The 20,089-nt window shown below is 41.8% G+C and overlaps 1 protein-coding gene across 1 annotated transcript in view; it reads right to left on the reverse strand.

Annotated features, from left to right (window-relative positions):
* LOC133514063 (microtubule-associated serine/threonine-protein kinase 1-like) overlaps positions 1-19,774 on the reverse strand; it is a 32,176-nt gene extending 12,402 nt beyond the window's left edge. Inside the window, exons 1-8 of the mRNA XM_061845334.1 lie at positions 19,728-19,774; positions 9,484-9,578; positions 8,243-8,318; positions 7,050-7,122; positions 5,105-5,265; positions 4,923-4,998; positions 3,939-4,148; positions 2,870-2,971 (exon numbers count right to left, since the gene is read on the reverse strand). Coding sequence (XP_061701318.1) covers positions 2,870-2,971; positions 3,939-4,148; positions 4,923-4,998; positions 5,105-5,214 — 498 coding nt within the window. The 5' untranslated portion in view covers positions 5,215-5,265; positions 7,050-7,122; positions 8,243-8,318; positions 9,484-9,578; positions 19,728-19,774. The remainder of the gene's footprint in view (positions 1-2,869; positions 2,972-3,938; positions 4,149-4,922; positions 4,999-5,104; positions 5,266-7,049; positions 7,123-8,242; positions 8,319-9,483; positions 9,579-19,727) is intronic.
* Between the last annotated feature and the right edge of the window lie 315 nt (positions 19,775-20,089).

Here is a 20,089-nt window from a genome sequence, read left to right on the forward strand (position 1 = left end):
ATATACCTTTAAGGAATAATATCAGTTAGACCTACGATTCCACTTTATTTTAATGTTGATCAGAATAGCGTGACTTGGGCAGTACTTGGAGTATTTTTTTTAGGTGGTACCTTGTGCATAAAGTCTGAAACACTATATTAATTATATATATGGTGAAGAAAATAAGTATTTGAACACGCTGGTGCATTGAAAGTTCTCCCACTTAGAAATCATGGAGGTCTGAAATTGTCCTCATAGGTGCATGTCCACTGTGAGAGAGATAATCTAAAAAGAAAAATCCAGAAATCACAATGTATGATTTTTTTTAATGATTTATTTGTCTGATACAGCTGCAAATAAGTATTTGAACACCTGTCTATCAGCTAGAATTCTGACCCTCAAAGACCTGTTAGTTTGCCTTTAAAAGTCATGTCAAGTCGGTGGATCACCTGATAAAGCGTTGGCCTCACAGTTCTGAGGACTCGGGTTCGATCCTGACCCCGCCTGTGTGGAGTTTGTATGTTCTCCCCGTGCTTGTGTGGGTTTTTTCTGTGCACTACGGTTTACTCCCAAATCCGCAAAAAACATGCAACATTTATTGGACACTCTAAATTGCCCCTAGGTGTGATTGTGAGTGTGCCTGTTTGTCTCTATGTGCCCTGTGATTGGCTGGCAACCAGAACAGGGTGTACCCCGCCTCCTGCCCGTTGACAGCTGGGATAGGCTCCAGCACTCCCTGCGACCCTCGTGAGGATAAGCAGCAAAGAAAATGGATAGATGGATGAATTATATTCCTCTGATAATAAAATGCAATTTCTGCATAATAGATTTTTTGGGAGGAAGTGATTCATTAGTTCCATCAAATATTGCTCATTTCCATACTACATTGGACTGTATTACAAAATAAGATGCTTGATGAGAGTACGTACTGCATTGTATGGTTGTAAACTCTACAATGTACATGAAGCAGAGAAACAACATTGGCTGCTGATAGTTATTTACAACAATCCCCTAATGGGCAACGCAATATTGAATTTTATATAATCCAAAAGCAGAGGCATCCATAAAATGGGGGAAAGTAAGAGATGAATAACTCCTTTGCATGGTGTTGCCTGTCAGTGAAAATCTGTATGACTCATCCAGATTGGGAGATTGATAGACTTTGCACCAGAATCCCCAGACACGCTCAAAAATGCATCTCCCATCTCTAAATGGCACCGCGCTCACGCTTTGTCTGACTCAGACGGGAAGGGAGTGAGTAGCGGAGGGCAGCTGCCAAGCGTTCGTCACACTATGCCAAAGCAAATTTTAATCTAAATGCAAATATTGGGGGATCACACTCCTCAGGCTTCCTGGTAAGGTCTATTCAGAGGTGCTGGAGAGCAGGATCCATTGGGAAGTCGAATCTTATATTCAGGAGGAGCAATTTGGTTTTAATCCTGGCTGTGGAGCAGTGGACCAGCTCTGCACACTTGGTAGGGTCCTCAAGGTCCACTGATATTGGCTGTTTGGTTCCTATACGACCGGTGTCAGAGTTTGGTCTGCATTGCCAGCAATAAGTCGAACTCTATTCCGCTGAGAGTTGGACTCCACCAAGGCTGCCCTTTGTCACCGATTCTGTTCATAACTTTTATGGACAGAATTTCTAGGTGCAGTCAAGACATAGAAGGGGTTGGTTATGGGGGTCGCAGCAGAGTATGAAGCGGCTGAGATGAGAATTAACACCTCCAAATCTGAGACCATGGTCTTCAGTCGGAAAAGGGTGGAGTGCACTCTCCTGGTGGGGAATGAGATCCTTCGCCAAGTGAAGGAATTCCAACCTCTTGGGATGTTGTACATGAGCGTGGGAGGACTGGAACCGGAGAGCAACAGACAGATTGGCGCAGCGTCTGCAGTAATGCGGGCTTTTTATCGGTCCGTTTTGGTGAAGAAGTTGCTTAGGCAAAAGGCGAAGTTCTCAATTTACTGATCGATCTACATTCCTACCCCCACCTATGGTTATGAGGTGTGGGTCCTGACCAAAAGAACAAGATCCCAGATAGAAATGGCCGAAATGAGTTTCCTCCGCAGGGTGTCCAGGCCAGAGATAGGCTGAGAAGATCAGTCATCCGGGAGGGGCTCAGATTAGAGCCCCTGCTCCTCCGCATTGAGAGGAGCCAGATGAGGTGGCTGGGGCATCTGATCTGGACGCCTCCATGGGAGGTGTTCCGGGCATGTCCCACCGGAAAGGGACCCCGAGGGCGACCCAGGACATGCTGGAGAGACTACGTCTCTTTGTTGGTCTGGGAACACCTCGGGATCCACCCGGAAAAGCTGGATGAAGTAGTTGGGGAGAAGAAAGTCTGGGCATGCCCTGGTGACCCGACCTCAGATAAGCAGTAGAAGAAGAATGAATGGAAAGGGTGAACAAGGATTAAAAACATGGTAAAACATAAATACAAAAAAACGTTTGACCTTGGTCTGCTAATACATGTGTCATGGTCTGGCCAGTCCAGCCCTGGCCCCGCACAGCTGCTCTGATTAGGAGGCGCACACCTGCGCCTCATCGGCAGTGATTACCCCGGTTTATGGGTCGTGACAGAGGAGGACCCAAATGCAGGACTCCGGAGAAGCAAAGGTAGTTCGGGAAAAGTGTTTATTCGTTCCAAGGTTGGGGATCAGGCAATTAGATGACAATATTCATCCATACATACACACTTCTAAAGTTTTTTTTTTTTTTTTTTTTTTTTATGTTTTTGCTCTGAAACCTTTCCCTTCGCATTTTCCCGACGATTTCCCAACTTTCCTCAGCCATTGAGACAATTCTATATATTCAATAGCTATAACATCATTCTTGCGGAGACAAACTCATTGCATACACATAGAAACATACAAGTGTGAGTTATCTTACCAGGCACTCCAAGAGCCTGGCCGGTCGGGAAATGATGATGAGAAGCTTCTTCACAAGCTCGGTGACGAAAGCCACCTCCGAGCTCTCTGAACGCTCAAAGGCCTGCCAGTTCAAACGACAGACAAAAATGGACGAAACCAAGATATGAATGTGTGAGAAAACTTCAAGATACATTCACAGAGAGAATACGTCAGGTTCTCAGGAGACAATTTTAACATTTTTATTGCACGCATTATGCACTCACAACTCCATTGCACAGAAACGTATAAAATGGATATGGAGGCAAGGGAGAAATGCAGTTCTGGATGAATGATGCAGCACATTAAAAATTTTAGTGACTTTCTCGAGGGTACCAGACTCGCATCTCTCTAACAACTTGTCTTTAAAGTTTGCCATCCTGCAGGATTCAAACCTTTAATGCCCAGTTAAAACCAGTTATCCCAGCTGGTTTTGGACTGAGTCCCGCTGGATCACAGAGAGACAAACCTTCATAAAAGAGAATGAATTGAAATTTCTTAAAAGAGCCAAATCATCGAGAGAACGGCAGATTTGGAAGAAAGACCAACAGTAGATGCCCTCAAAATTGGATTTACGCTCCGTTTTTACATTTTGTATTCTTACAAACCAGAAATACTACATGCACGTGTACATTCAGAAGCTTTTCAAAGACAGACTAACTATGGAGGGCGGTCTGCTGGAGATTCACGTTTCTCATTTACAGCTCAAAAGCGAAAACGCAAACAGATTTATCCCAAATAATGCACTTAACAATAGCACGGGGAATGAGTTGTTTGCACATCTGCCTCACAATTCTGAGGGTGTGGGTTAACATCTCGGCTTTGGCCTGTTCATGCCTGACTTTGCCTGTTCTCCTGTGTTGTTATTGATTTTCTTGGGGTACAGTACTGTGTTGATCCAATATACCCACACCATGCACGTTATGTTGTTTATACGTGTGAATGTACGCATTTAAGCCTGCACGTTGTTTGCATTTCTCATCCAAATTGTGAAACAAGTAGGTAATTGGATCAGTCAGACACCTTCTATGTCATTCTTTAATTCCACCTACGTCATGGAGGAGCTTCTCCAGGTTTTCCTGCAGCTCGAAGAAGTATACAGAAGTGATGAGTCCCTCACAGGATTTGGTCAGGCAGTCCCTGGAGAGCTCGGCGATCTGGTGGTGGATGAAGCTGAGAACGCCGTCGGCCAGCGGGAGAACGTTTTCCGGAGAGTAAGCTTGGATGAACTCTGCAAGCCTCCCTTCCATCTGAGCAGTGGCCTAGTGGAAAGAAAGGTCGGGGGTTGATCACAAGAATGGGGAGGGGAGCACTGAGTCGCCAAACACAAATTGGCTCACTCTCAAGGGTAGTAAAGTGATTTCCGTTTGGAGTGTTTACTCCATACAATTGTAATTGATTTGTCTCAAAACTTTAACTACAATTGCGCAAGAGACTCTTTTTTTTCATTTGTTTGGGCGATTGCGGGGGGTGGGGCTTTCAGCTTTTTTCTTGTTGATATCAGCTTCATCCTGCCAAGACATTAAAAGCAAATGAGGTGAAGAATGAGGCAAAAGTTTTTGGCAGTGGTTGCACTCGAGAAAACATGACCTGATTTGGGAGTTTAACACAACCCTGTTATCTATACAGGTAAATAATGTCTCACTGTGGATTTAAATGAAATATAAATCCACGTGGACAAAATTATTGGGACATACTCTACATTTTAATGAAAAAATAAATGAGGGACATTGCTTTTGGTTGCCTTTCATTTCCCTGTTTTGATCGTTTCACTACAAGTTTCACTTTTGTCTTCCCCGCCCCTCATGTTTTCCACCAATCAGCTGTGACCTGTCTGTTTTCCCACGTGTCACCGGTATACACATCGCACTTTAATTTCTGTTCAAACTTTATCTTTTCCCTGTGGCCTGTGTGCTCCTAATGTTTGTAAATAATTTTTTTTTTAAACTGTATTTGGGTCTATTTGAGATTTTTGCCTGTAGTCCTGCTTGACTTCCACATGTATTTTGTCACGCTCTTTTCAATGCAGGTCTCACCTTTGGAAAGCGCTCCTTGTACACATGGTTCATCATGACTATCTCGTTGTCATAGCAGGAAGAGGAGCGTCCTGGGCTGAAAAGTGTTATAAAGAAAAAAAAGTAATTAAACAGCACAGAAAGAAATTCTGCAAGGGCAATCCTGGACAAATTTGTTTTTCGTCACGTGAGGAGCTGCTGACCTGAGACTGCGGGAGCGCGGTCGCATATGCGGAGAGGAGCGTCCGCCGTCATCGTCTGTGATGCTCTCCGTGCTGCCAAAGTGCTTGGATAAGAAGTGGAGCTCATCCATGGTGGGCTGGAAGGGCAGCTGGTGCAGCCGCTCCTGAGAAGAGCTGGACGACTGGGGGAAGAGGAGGGGAGAGCCCAGGGCGGAGGAGGAACAGGAAGCACATGGTGATGGGGAACGGAAGTGGAGGCAAATGTTGAATGTCAAAGAGGAAGGGAAACAAGAATTGAGTCGCTCAAGAAAAAAAGAAAAAACAACCAAGAGGATGTTTGACAACAAACATAACAAAAGACTGTTTGAATACATGCACACACTTCAAGTAAAACAGTGACACTTTGACCCCTTGCACTTGCCAGCTCAATGATTTACTGGTATGATCATATGTGTATCTATCCAACTATTTCTATACTACTCATCCTGTTCAGGGTCACAGGAGTAACTGCTCGTAGTTTAAGCAATCAGATTACCAAAATTATAAGGGATGTGCACTAATGTTATCTAAAGAGAAAACATTTTCTGGAAAAATATAACTTATCTGCACATTATGCAAAATGCAACGCTATATAGTACTTCATTGCACCTGGATTTGTTAAGTACAGTTGTCCAGGACAAGAGCCATACGAGACTTATCACGTCCCACTTGCTCCACCAGTCTGGCGCTAATAACCCCCCACCCCCTTTTTCCTCCAATCACAGTCAGATGTCGAGCGGCTTCCTGAGTCTGAGATGCAAACTTATGCAATAAGACATGTACCAAAACACAGTGAGGCCTAGTATCGTAACTACAGTAGAGCTAAATAGTCTTAGTAAAAGTGCTGATCCACTTGAGACAACATTGTGAGATTTTCAACAAGTGCCTAAGTTTCTCAGGGAGTAATGTATTAATATTAAAAATGAGCAGATGGTTACTTTGGAGGTGTATAAATTTTACTAGTGCTGCTTTAAATTAGAATTATTGGGTTTTGGTGGCTATGAAGCCAATACATGCACTTGTTTAAATGCCATTTTTTTGTTATAGAAAAAAAATGACATCAACATTATTACAGTATATGAAAACATCTTCCATCATAGCACGGTGGAGGAGCTGGAAAGAGTTAGCCTCACAGTTCTGAGGACCGGGGTTCAAATCCTGGCCACGCCTGTGAGGAGTTTCCATGTTCTCCCCATCCCTGTGTGGGTTTACTCTGGGCACTCCGCTTTCCTCCCACATCCCAAAAACATGCATTCATCGGATGCTCTAAATTGCCCCTAGGTCTGATTACAAGTTTGTCTTGATGTGCCCTGTGATTGGCTGGAAACCAGTTCAGGGTGTACCCTGCTCCCTGCTTGAGAGCTGGCCCTTGTGAGGATAAGCAGCTAAGAAAATGGATGGAGGCTTTTCCTGACATATGCGTAATTGCTCATAATTCCCCTGAGGGCCCCAGTTCCATCTGAAGGTCAACAGTGCCAAAACATGATGGTGTCGCCACCACGCTGCACTGTAGGTCTGGTGCTCTTTGGCAAAGAGCAGTCTTGTGTTAGCGCCAAATATACCTTTTGGACATATGGCCGAAATGTTCAACCTTGGCTTCATCGCAATCATAACACATTTTCCATTAAATGTTTGAGAGATTTCAAACATGCGTTTTGTTTTTGTAAGATAAGGCATTCGTTTTGACAACCTAAGTCATGGCCCAGTCATACACGATGACGTGTATTTAATCCTGTAAAATGTGGCTACAAGAAGGTCAGCAAAAGCCTACTAGAACAGCTGAACCTATTATTAACCCAGCTCTTAGTGTTAACCTTGAACAAAATGAGCAGGGTGAAAATGGCCGGCGGTCTTTTAAAGTATTGAGTTAGTCATTGCGCCTCTTTTGCTGGTAAAGGAGGATGACTCCTTTCAGTCAGTTACCTACCGTTGAGCTTGGAGTGTTTGTGCCGTAACCAGACGAGGGCAAAGACGCTAAAGACCAACGCCGTCCATCAGCTCTGTTGAAAACACAAATGCGAAACACTTAAAGCCGCTACGCACGCTCAAGCAGATAATTTCACTTGTGAGCTAAGATCCATCTTAAACTACACTGTTTGACACGGTCCTTCATTCACTGCGCAGCTTTTTAACACTCCGTCTAGTTGTTGAAGATTTAAAAACAGTGGGGTTTACTGGGGTAAATAACATATCACAAACCATAAAAGTCTCTAACTGTACATACATATAAATGTACACGTTCCGTGTTCTGTGAAATTACAACATTCATCTCATCCCGAGAATGGATCAAAGCCTCAGAGCGGCTGAGCCAAGTTGAGTCAACTGCTTCGCTCACACGCCGTCACGTCTCACCGCAACGAATCATCCAACACCCCCTGCTGCTATTCATGAGCCTGTCAAGAGCGTCATCTATTGTATACGCCCAAACACTCTTCTGAGTCTTTGTTATGTTAAATCGGCGGCGGCTTTAATTGTCATTCATGTGCTATGCTTGCTTTTCTTGTGTATTTACAGTAAGATGTTGGGGTAGGGAATCTTATCAGAGTGAATATTATACACCCCAAAATTATCTACACTCAATCATTCATCACAAAGAGGTTGGTTTGCTTTGTGTATCGAAATGTTCTTTCGCACCGAAACGGAATATGTTCTTTGTGTTAAATGTAAATCCATCAGAAAGAAAGACGGAGGCCATGGTGGCGGAACAGATTTGTCATCCCGAATGGCTGCTGGAAAACAAACACACTTTTAACGCCACTCCTGGTTGTGTGTGGTGGTGTGTGTACAGACTCTGAAGTGGTAAAAATGTACATAAAAAAAAAAAAATTCCACACTTAAACCAAACCACCTGTCCACTTGCACCGGCACAGTGCAGAGTCAGTAAACACAGCATGACTGTGAATGTGATGCCTTGGCCCGATCACGCATGAGTCAGCTAGCTCGGCTGCCATAAACTACGAATACAGCGAGAGGCTGCCTGCTTCCCAGCACGTGTGAGACCTCACACAACAACACCTCCTGGATCATCCATCCCCTGCGCACTTGTTGTTGCTGTTGCCTGCCCTCTGTCCCCACTCAGCGTTACACTTGTGTACATGAGTATATACAGTATATAGTGACCTTCTGGAGGAGGCAAAGGAGAAGTGAGCAGGGGTGCTCGGGGAGAAGTTTCTCGGGCTGTCCAGTGGACTGCTTCCTGCAGGGACAACCAGGGCGATGAAACACAAGACAGATAGGAAAGATGAGTATGTATTGTATACCCTGCAGACATAGATTAGTATATCTCTAAAGTAGGCTTATACTTTGTATCTTGATGCCAGTGAATGAGAACTTTTCAGACGAAGTGGAGCAAAACTAAGAAGAATGTTCAGTAAGTAAGGGAAACACAGGCTATTATCGATTTCCTATTTAATCCAACTAAATCCTACTGAAAAAAGATGAAGTTGAATTACTTTCTTTCTTGGAGACATCGAACCTTTATTGTTGATCACAGTAGAAAAAAATCATGTGCATTTTAACATCCAAAACAATTTGGATTTGGTTTGTGTTTTGATGATGCAGCATTAAATTCACGACCTGTTCTTTTTTGTCAGTTAATGCACTCTAAATAGTAGGACGCATACATATTTTGTGGTTATGTGAAGATATAATCAAATTAAGACAATAAGGTGCCACTAAACTGTACGGCATAGTGAATTATTTTAGAGTGCCACTAAGCTTTATTGTTTTAGTTACCTTTATACAGCATCTTAGCAACTTAGGACACATACCTCTGTTAGTGAGACATTGCTGTTTTTTTTTTTTTAAAGAGAATATTTACCTTTGCAGCATGCAATAAAATCTATTCTTCTGTACATATCGTGTCAGAGATAGCAAAGGAAGGACAGTTTTCCACTTTTTGTCTTTTGTGATTGTGCTCTTAAAAAAACAGACTAAAGTGATTACAACAATTCTAAGACAACAAACCGAATGATGGCATAAGTGCGGTGGCCTGGAATTGCAAAACAATATGTACTGTAAGACCCATGTACACCACTGTATAACTAATTGTTGTTTGAAAGTGTGTGACTCCACTTTTTACTACTTACTTATTTGTGAAAATACATTAGCACGTCTTGTCAACATTTTGTAATGACTTTTGCTTTTGGCTGATTGGTTAGAGAACTTAAAGATAGTGTGAGGCAGATGTGCTAAATAATTGACTACCGTGCCGCCACATGGGATTGGAACTTTGTTAAATAAAATGATAGAGCTTGTAGTGCAAGCTGTTGGAAATTATTAAAAAAAAAAAAAACAGAGACAAAAGAAATATTAATATTGACCCTACCTAAAATGTGGCATGCTCATGCTATTGTACTTACCAAGGTGTCCAGGGAGAGGGAGGGGGGAGTGTGGGCGAGGCAGAGTGGGGGAGGTGGTGGTCAAGATGAGACTTTTCCTGTTGCTTGTTCGACAGCTACAGATAAAGAGAGAAATTTACTGTGTACATCCAGTGTGTTAGCATACCTTCACATTGTTGCGTGTCTATGTATCCTAATTCGTATCTGCACCCAGCAGCGCATAATTTGGAAGAGATACGAGTGAAAGTGTAGCTGAGTCATTTATCTCTGTGTGCCATCCCTGAAGCAAGAAACAACATTTTTAAAAGAAGGAATGGGAGGGACAAACTGTGACGGGTTTTGTGAGTTTGATGATATTCAAAAACTTTATACTCACATAATCATGTGATTTGGGGTAAAGAAAATCCATAAAATCTATAAAAATTTTACTTTGCATTGATGGGCCACAATAGAGATACAATATGTATTCTTCCTTTTGGTGTATTATTATGTCATAAACAAAACATCTATATTTAAGCCCTGGTTCGAGTGTCTGAAATTTCTTTCAATTTATTAATTGTATGGTTGCAAAAGAACCACACCAAATCTATTTCAAGCCCCCTCCCAACATATTCTCACCAGTCATATTTACTGTATGACTCTGGTTATACTTTATTTCTATTGTAAAATACTACCTTGACATCAATCAATCAACCAATGCAAGATACACTGATTCCTCAGATCAGTAAAAACCTTGACGGGTATTGACCATGTATTCTAAAACTGTAGTTTGAACATAAAGTTCCTGGAAAAAAAATGCAAATAATTATATCCTGTAAGTTTGAGAGACCACAGAGAAGAGTGTTGTTAACAACCCTGCCAAATTTTAATAATAAATGAAAAAAAATATCAACAAATACACGTATCCACAGGAAAATGAGGCTTTAAAAAACTTTTGAAAAATAAAGGCATTCTCTGTGCTCTCAAAAGTTTTGGGTGTATCTGCAGAATATGTGAACCTATGACCCGGTAAAAAAAATGATTGAGACTTAATTTATTACCTATCTTTCATTCCAACGTGTTTGAGCCATGACAATATGTCTGCAACATGGTGGAATGATGAGCGTTACTATTTACGCTATATAACACTATTTACTGAATTAAGGTTCAGTCTTTGCACGTGTTTTCAGCTAATTCGAACGAGTATTATGCATTTGGAAACAATTATATGAATTAACTTCCCAGGCTCTTGAACATGAAAGTCACTTAAATGTTTAAAAGTTTGTCTCTTAAACTGCCGTTGACAAAATCTTTTAGTTCCAGAATTCGCCGCTCTCGCTGTCAGAGAACGGGAATGACGCATTTCTGATATACAAAATGCTCGACCCAATACCAGAAAATGTGGCACCCATGCCTATGTGGCGGCCATATTAAATGTGGGACATTGATGTGGCAGGCATGTGTTGATGGTTCTCTCTATTGTCTATTGTACAGAGAGTCCTGGTAGCGAGCGCAGTGTGGCTGCAGCGTTAACTCTGAGCAGTACAAAACAAGTCTTTTTGGTACAGTAGCAGATTTTATATTTTGTGTGTCAAGCCATTCACACTTGGCAGCAGATTTTCAACTACGAAGCACACGAATTCCCGACAAGTCATGAAAGCGACTTGCCTATGATGAGTACTGTGGGTCAACAATGTCACCATTAGCAAGCACACTGGCATGGTAAGTTTGCCTACAATACAAAACTTTCATTATTTCCAATAACTTTGTACTGTACTGGATGTTTTAGGCCATGGAAAAACTATAAATTTACAAATAATAAATTTGGGTGCTTAAATGTAACAGACAATCGACTATATTGGATGAGCCCCTGGGAGTCTGTCCTATCAAAGTTCTACTCTCTGTATCTGCCATTTGTGATTTCTGAACTGGTTCAGTTACAGTATATTGTACTCTTTACTCAGGAAGGGCATCCGGCGTAAAAATTGTGCCAAACATATGTGCGTTCATCTGAGATGACACGCTGTGGCGACTCCGAAAGGGACAAGCCGAAAGAAAACACACACACACACACACACTGTAATTTTCAGGTTTCCTCCCACATCCCAAAAACATGCAACATTAATTGGACACTCTAAATTGCCCCGAGGTATGGTTGTGAGTGGGGCTGTTTGTCTCTATATGCCCTGCGATTGGCTGACAACCAGTTCAGGGTGTACCCTGCCTCCTGCCTATTGACAGCTGATATAGGCTCCAGCACCTGACCCTTGTGAGGATAAGCGGCAAAAGAGAATGGATGGAAGGATATTAAAGTGAAGCTGAGTCAACCTATCAAGGCAGTGATGCACCAGACTGTATATAGCACCAAAGAGTTTCATTAGTTAGTGCTTCTGTAGAGTAGGAAAAAAAAGAGAAAATAACAAAAGAAAGCAGCTGGACTATTTGTAATGGATTCTCAATACTGTGATAAATTCATTGAAAACATGATTGGACACCTGTGGACACATACGGACACAAAGCAGCATCTAGCCACTGTATTTACCTCAGGCAAGTCAATAGAGCAAAACAAACTGCCCGTTACTGTTGGTTACTGTTCCTGATGCGGATTTCAAAGTGATGCTCTGAGTCCTTTGGTGGTCATTCAAGTTGAAGTAAGGACGGGAGGGAGCGAGGCACTTAGTGAAATGAGGCTGGACAACACAGGCAAGCACGAAAGATGCGTGATGGTGAAGAAATAGAAAGTGCAGTATATAAAGGTTGGGGATAATCATTCATAGTCCAGTGGCATTAGGGGAAGTACAGTATAGCTCCGGGGGGAAATGGAGGGGCTTTGAATTCAGAAAAAGAAGTAGAGGGCAATTTTAAGTAAAACAAGGAAAATAATCAGAGGCGACGGCGAGCACTCCCGTTGGTGCTCAAGTGCAAGGTAAACGTGACCTAGATTTTTCCCTCACACGTACACATGGTGGGAAGTCCTGTATATCCGCACTGCACAAACAAAACAGAATACACGGAAGAACTCCCTCCATAATTGCGCGCTGGGTTTGTGGGGAAAAGAAAGCCGCCTGTGCTCTTAGAAAGCCAGGATGAAGGCGCCTGCCTTCATCCTCTGCATGATTCCTTGCAGCAAAAGGGGAGGGGTGGGCAGTAAAACATGACCACTAAATTAATATGGATTCAATACAAACAACATATTTACACCAGACCGCACATGATGCTTGCTATCATATATCCATTTAATATACCGCTTATTCTCATTAGCGTCACGGGTGAGCTAAGCCTATCCCGTCTGGGCTTTTAGGTCGGCATGGGGCACACCAGCTAATCACAGGGCAAAACAAACAATTAGTCACAGTCACCTTCACAACATGAGCGTAGAAAACAAATAAGAGGCTTCAATAACCTCATGTGCATTATTTTGATATGGGACTAAGTCACAAAAAGCATAGTATGAATATGTAAAACATGCAAAAAACCTGGGCCAAATTTAAACCCAGGACTTCTCAACTACAGATGTGCCGTCCACTAGGACAGCTTGTGACCTGCTTGCTATCATATGAAGGAATATACACCTTGCTGAATGAGGGGAACAAACCTCACCGAAAAAAAAAAAAAAATCCTACATCAAGCAATGTTTGTGGAAAATTCACAAAAGTTAGATCACCCAGTGATCTAATTTTTTTTTAATTTAAAATTGTTTTTAGTTGTTGTTACTTTACTTGTTTTGTTCTTAACGTATGCATGCAAAAAAAAGCTAAGACTAAATTGCCCATAGTTGTGAGTGTAAAGAGGTATTGTCTATATGTGCACTGTGACCAACTGGCGACCACTCCTGGGTGTATGCTGTCTCTCTCCCAAAGTCACCATAGCAACAGCAATCCTAATAAGGGCAACCAACAAAAAAAATAACAATTAAAAGGAAAAAGATAAATGGATATTTCACTCAATGTGATTTGACCTCTGATTTTAACTTTTTTTGTTGTTTTTAATTAGTACAACGATAAGAAAACGGGTGCAACAATAAAAATGTTCTGACAGTGTGAAGCTTAACAAAATTGCTGTTGTAGTGGATCTCACAAGACTATGTATTGAATGTATTGTCTTGTGAATGTCAATATAACAATTGGAAATGTGTGGTAGTAGCAGCAAAAGTCCATCGTGTTTAATATTCTATTCCATTGCAGTACTGGACTGTATATGCGTTGGGGAATATGGAGCAGAAAAAGGACTGGAGTGTCAAAGCTTGGAAGCGGAACCGTCCTCCTGAAACTCCATCTGATCTCTGCTCTGATCTCCGTTTTGAATGTCAAAATCATCGACCGAGCTGCTGACAAGATGACCAGGAGAAAGGTCAGTCACAATGACCTTTACAGTGACCTCTATCACTCCCACTTGGCTCAGTCAGAGAATCTGAACATCAGTGAAAGGATTCCAATTTCACTCAGAACACAAGGACCTGTTTAAAATCAATTTGATTTCTTTAGGAAAAGATTATTGCACCCCGCGGTAGATTATTTCAGATCATATTTATCCTGCTTATCTACAGATAGATAGATAGATAGATAGATAGATAGATAGATAGATAGATAGATAGATAGATAGATAGATAGATAGATAGATAGAGATAGATAGATAGATAGATAGATAGATAGATAGATAGATAGATAGATAGATAGATAGATAGATAGATAGATAGATAGATAGATAGATAGATAGATAGATAGATAGATAGATAGATATAGATAGATAGATAGATAGATAGATAGATAGATAGATAGATAATGGATATTCTTAAAGGTAATGTGATGAGCGGTGAGCCCTACCGCCCCTGTCTTGGCTCAGCCACTGATAAATCACTTTTAATATATTGTATGGATTGTAAACCACTCAAATCTTTTGCTCAATCTGGAGCCAAACATGGCAGGTGACAGGGGCTCTATCTATCAAACATGGAACATTTTGTGCTGTCGGAAAACATGTTTCCTCAAAGGCGTTCTGTCCTATGAGACAAGTTCAGAGAAAGAGAGAGAGAGAGAGAGAGAGAGAGAGAGGAGAGAGAGAGAGAGAGAGAGAGAGAGAGAAGAGAGAGAGAGAGAGAGAGAGAGAGAGAAACGTGCAAGAGAAAGGATCAAATGGAATGCTGGTTCAATTATTATGAGAGAAAAAAAAGATGAGAAGAGTGCACAGAAATCGAGGAGCCCCCGATAGAGGATGCAACTTGTTTGCAAGGAATTCTGCGATCCTCTTGAGGGAAAAGCAGCACTTTGCAAAAGAGATTCTCCAGAGGTCTCCGGGTAGATGCCTGACAATGGTTTGCCCATAAGTGGATGAGTGAAGTGTTATTCCGTCATTACAAGGAAGCTGTCTGGCTTCAGAAGACATGGCTGCACACACAAATATTCCCCACCATCAACCCTAAATGAATTAATGATCGACAGACAAAAAACGTATATACACACTGTATATATTGACTCTCATTTTGTTATGAACCTCCGGTGCGGGGCTGGACCCAAATGCAGGACTCCAAGACGAGGACATTATGTTAGGCGTAATTTTATTAAAAGCTGGTCATACACGGTGTAAGCAGTCCGAGAAGGCAGAGGTACAGAAATGCTAAGCAAAGGCAGGACCCAAAAATGTTAAGCGAGGTCTGATGACTAGGAGACAAACTATGAACTAAGACTTAACTATGGAAGATAAACCAAGACAGGACAAAACTAAAGTGGCACAGAAAAACTGTGACGAGGATAGCTCAACATTACACTATTTTCAGTGGTGGAGATTCCTACTGTCAGTGAATGCAACTCACTAACTCAGGGCACAACGAAGCTGCGAATGCCAGTGACCAAAACTCCAACTCAAATACACCATCTAGTTACAGTCCCAATGTGAAACAGCTGTGAGCGGTATCAGGTGTCACCGGCCAGGGCAATGGCCACGCCCCTCTTGGCCGTGGTCCAGCCTGGCTCATGACACATCCAAGGGTTCACATGTACTGTAGTAGCTCCTCTCCAATGCATGAGATAGGACCAAGGTAGGGGCGTTACATTCTAGCACCTCGAAACTGGGAGAATTGTCAATCAGTGCTATCCAGATATGAGAGAGTCATTTTATGTAACCAGTTCTCAGTTTAGGATTTTGGTAGTTGAGCCAATTAAAAAAATGGAGGCGATATTAAGTAATTCGCTGAAGTCACCTAAGACAAGACCTTTTGAGATGAGAATGTTCAAGGAGATTGGCAAAACCTCAAGGGTGAAAGAGCGGGGACATAAATGTGCATTTTCGGAGGCACTCCTTTTCCATACCCCAATATCTGACTCAATATGGATATGCTATGGGAATGAATAACACACGTATATTACTATTTTAATAATAAATGACTTTAAAATTTCAAAGTTCTGCTTTGAAATCAGGTGGGAGAGATCTCTAACTAACTCACGACCCCAAAGAAGACACAAAATAGGGGAAAGGAGATACATTTGGAGCTGTCATATAAATGTGCAGTGCTGTACAGTCTATAAAGTAAATCTACTTTACTATTTTGTGTTTAACATGTGCATTAATCATCACAGGACCTTTTCGCTCCTGGTTGTGCTTTGCACAAATGTAGATTCAAAAAAAGAAGGGTTTAAGGCCAAAACAAAAGTAGCAGGAGCAAATAATAAAGGATGAAAGAGTGAGTGAGCGCGTAAAAGCCAGCATGGATGCGTGTCTTGTATGTTCATGCAACCTCAGCGAGCTGAGTCCTAATGGGAGAGCCGACACAGATATCACCCAAGGGCCCTTCACTCTATCTCAGCCTTTCTATCCTTCACCTCTTGCATAACCCCCCACTTTTCCCACTCTGCATGTGCATTCATCTTCCTGAGACTTCTCTTTCATTCTCATCTTCCATTTTGCGTGCATATCTTAGTCATATGCGAGAACTGCACTACAGAGCAAGTGCAGGGCTGTTGAACTGTTAACTCTTTTCCCAACATCTACTCGTGTTCAGATTATTAGCTCTCAGCAGACTATAAAATCCGTATTTAAAAGAAGCCCTCTCGAGGTCCGTGAATAGAGTTGGTCGGATATTAAAAGTACTTTGTGTTGGCGCTCAGGTGTGGGATTATACTGGTGTTCTGTAATAGGAGCTGCTTTATTCCCTCATCACTAAGGTGCAAATCAAAAACGCTCAACATGACATCCAATTTCCAATAGTGCCTCTCCCTAATGAAAAAAATGAAGTGTTTTATTATGCGATCATATTTTCAACTTGTTGAGATACTGATACAGTACTGGAAATAGTTTTCAGAGTATTGAATTTAAGAGGCAGAATGATAGGTGCACGGTGTATTGATTTTTGCTGGAGGACTTTACTGTAGCTACCACGTCTTAATAGAACTGAAATAAATCACTCGTGTGATCTTGTTAAATGTTTATTTAATGAAGCCAGCCTGAAATGTCAGTTATCATAAAACAATACAAGTCGATACACATCGCTATAAAGATGAAGGGATTTAGATTAGATGTTTTGTAAAATAAAGTATGATGCATTAAAATGCATAAGTTGTGTAAGCATCTACTTGTTTTATAAAAATGCATCAGTCTTTAAGAAGATAAATATTTGGAATTGTGTAGGATAGAACCAAACTTTATTATTATTGCGGAATCTATCATTTTTTGTTTTACAACATATAAGAAAAAGGTAAGTTATGATATTGTATATAAATTCCAAATAATTACTATATGTTATTTCAGTTTGTAAAGATACTTAAGTCAGTATGAAATCTATGGCCCTCATTTTCTTTTTTTTTTTTATTTGGGCAAAGATATATTTCATAGTGTACGGGTGCCAGAATACAATTTAAAAAAAATCAGCAATCATTTGCTTCATGATGTGGTGTTGTTTTTAAATGTCTAATATCATGCTCATTTTAGTATGCATGTGTCTATTTTCATACATGCACAGTTCACAAAAAGGATGGTGTGTACAGTGTTTTGTTGAAATGCATGTCTTACGCGACATTAAAAAATTTCTACCTGTTACATTGTGATCAACCGGCAAACCGTGTAAACATACGGGCCCCTTAAATACAGTCAGTAGCACAAATCACACAAAACTCTGCAGCTTGGAGGCCACAACAAAGCAACTGCTCAATCTCCAATTTCTCCCACGGGGGGAACTCATTATCACCTTGTATCTTACTTGTTATTATTAAAGCAAGCAATTCTGCTCATCAAATGAATCTCAGCAGGCATGCAATGAAAAGAATCTGATTGACAATTCATTGTCTGCATCACTTTTTACAGGAGTACCCGATAATCTCGACTGCTATTTACAGTGTTTCCGTAAACGGCCACTTAATTATGGCTTTTAAGGCCACTTTAAAAGGGTGCTATAAAAGGTCACTGTTGATAGCCTACCTAAGGAGAGCGGCATCAGCTTCCTGTCTTTGGCTCTTACTCCTTTTAGCACGTCGGAACATGTCGGCGCTGCTGACGGTGACGCGGGCTGTCAGAAAGCGGCAGGTCTCCCCAGTGCACCGCAGAGCTCCGACCTTATCTTAAAGTGCACTGGGGTGTGCGTGCATGCGTGTTTGCGGAAACCCAAGCCGACATAGGAAACGAGGGATTGTGGGTCATTTTTCTAAAATATGGTTGCAAAAATTGCAGCATGATGCTTGTCTTTTCTTCTGCTCTTAGCGTGTGCACTTAAAGATGAGGTAAAAGATTTGACCTTAGGCAGTGGAAACTATGAATGAATGAAGAAGAGAGCAAATGGAGATCTGAGCTTATGAGGACTATTAGGTAACATGTTGAACAGATTTAAGGATTTTGTAGAAGCTGGTAACAAGTCTACATTCTCTGAATGGGTCTGCAGGGTGTACCCATGAATGGATGCTAGAGGGAGACTGAAAGTGAAGCCAATGAACTCATCTATAATGTATTGGAGGGTGTTCATATCCGAACATGCAGGGGAGATAGAATGACGTTCGAAGCCCAACCTGGATTTAAGTGAAAGATTCCTCAGGTGGTGAAGGAAAATTTTCATTAGTGTCGGAAAGAGAAAGGCATGCATTCGATGGATGACAGAGAGCTCAATTCGGGTTTGAGACTCTTGGGAAGAGGAGAGGAGATGACCAGAAGGGACAAGAGAAGACCAAGTGGAGGCTGCGGGCTGAAACCGAAGAGAAAGGTTATACACGATGAGGCTCAGAAATAGATTAAAACTATACCTCACGTATCAATATCAACCACCAACAATCGTTCATTAAATCATCCATGCATCCATCCATTTTCTTATCCTCACGGGGATCGTGGGACTGCTGGAACCTATCCCAGCTTTCAATGGGCAGGAGGCGGGGTACACCCTCAACTGGTTGGCAGCCAATCGCAGGACACATTGAGAGAAACAGCCGCACTCACAATCACACCTAGGGGCAATTTAGAGTGTCCAATTAATGTTGCATGTTTTTGGGATGTGGGAGGAAATTGGAGTGCCCGGAGAAAACCCATGAAGGCACGGGGAGAACATGCAAACTCCACACAGGCAGGTCCGGGATTGAACCCAGGACCTCAGACCTGAGAATCCAACACTTTCCAGCTGAGCCACCCTGCCGCCTTTCACTAAATCAAATGAACCAAAATGGCATTAGATCACCTTTGTCAAAACTCATCTGTGGTCCCAGTGGGCCTACGTTTATACGGACTGTCCACCACCAAGTACAGCTCAGTGGGCACACCTTTGCTGTGCCGGCACATCCAGCTCGACGCAGAAGAGGTCTGGCAAATTGGCACACATTGGCCTTGTGCTTTTAGGAAAATCAAGATGTGGCAGTTTTTATTCTGCATCGCAGCGCGGCGTCTACGAATACACAGTACTGTAGAGCCCTTTGAGTGAATTCAATTTCTATATGGCTCACTTGGTTCTGTATGTGGGGAAGCCACAGCCTAGCCCAAATGACTTTGAGGGAAATACGGACTACGCGCTCACTATTTCATCGTGAGCATAGACATCAACTATTTAAACCACTATCATTGACCTCCACTTACAAAGTGTCAAAATATATTTGGACAATTGATTTGAACCAAAACTGCTTATTGTCAGAGCAGAAAGGAGATATAAGGTGTGAGACTGAGCAAATGAAAAAGGATGTACAGTAGTGGCTTTCAGCACCACGGACAGCATACACACTCCCCGGTGTAATTCCACACCCGCACAAACACCACTAAGCTTCCTCGAGGAAACACCAAGATGGAGGAAACGAGAGCAATCCAAAGTGAGAAATGATGAGAACACTCACCTGCTGCTCTTGCGAGGCAGGGGCAAATCCTTCTGGGGGGAAAAAAAGCACAAAGACAATAAAAAGAGATCAGGTAGAGAAAAAGCCACAATATGTGTGCAGGTAGTTTCTGTACAAACACTGCTCACATTTTTCAGCGGCAAACGATAAGACAACATCAATACTAGAGAACACCAGAATAGGAGAAATGATTTACTTCTTTACTAAAATTACGAGAGGCTGTTTTTGAGGAGAAACGACGACACATTGTTCAACGTATCAAAAATTGCTTCAGTGGTAAATGCATTTCATTGAACAATGTTTTGGTTGGCTGATATGTATTTGTATACAAACTTTGGATAAGTGAATTTAAAAAACAATTG

The sequence above is a fragment of the Syngnathoides biaculeatus genome, chromosome 16 (assembly GCF_019802595.1).
Source record: "Syngnathoides biaculeatus isolate LvHL_M chromosome 16, ASM1980259v1, whole genome shotgun sequence".
Taxonomy (NCBI): domain Eukaryota; kingdom Metazoa; phylum Chordata; class Actinopteri; order Syngnathiformes; family Syngnathidae; genus Syngnathoides; species Syngnathoides biaculeatus.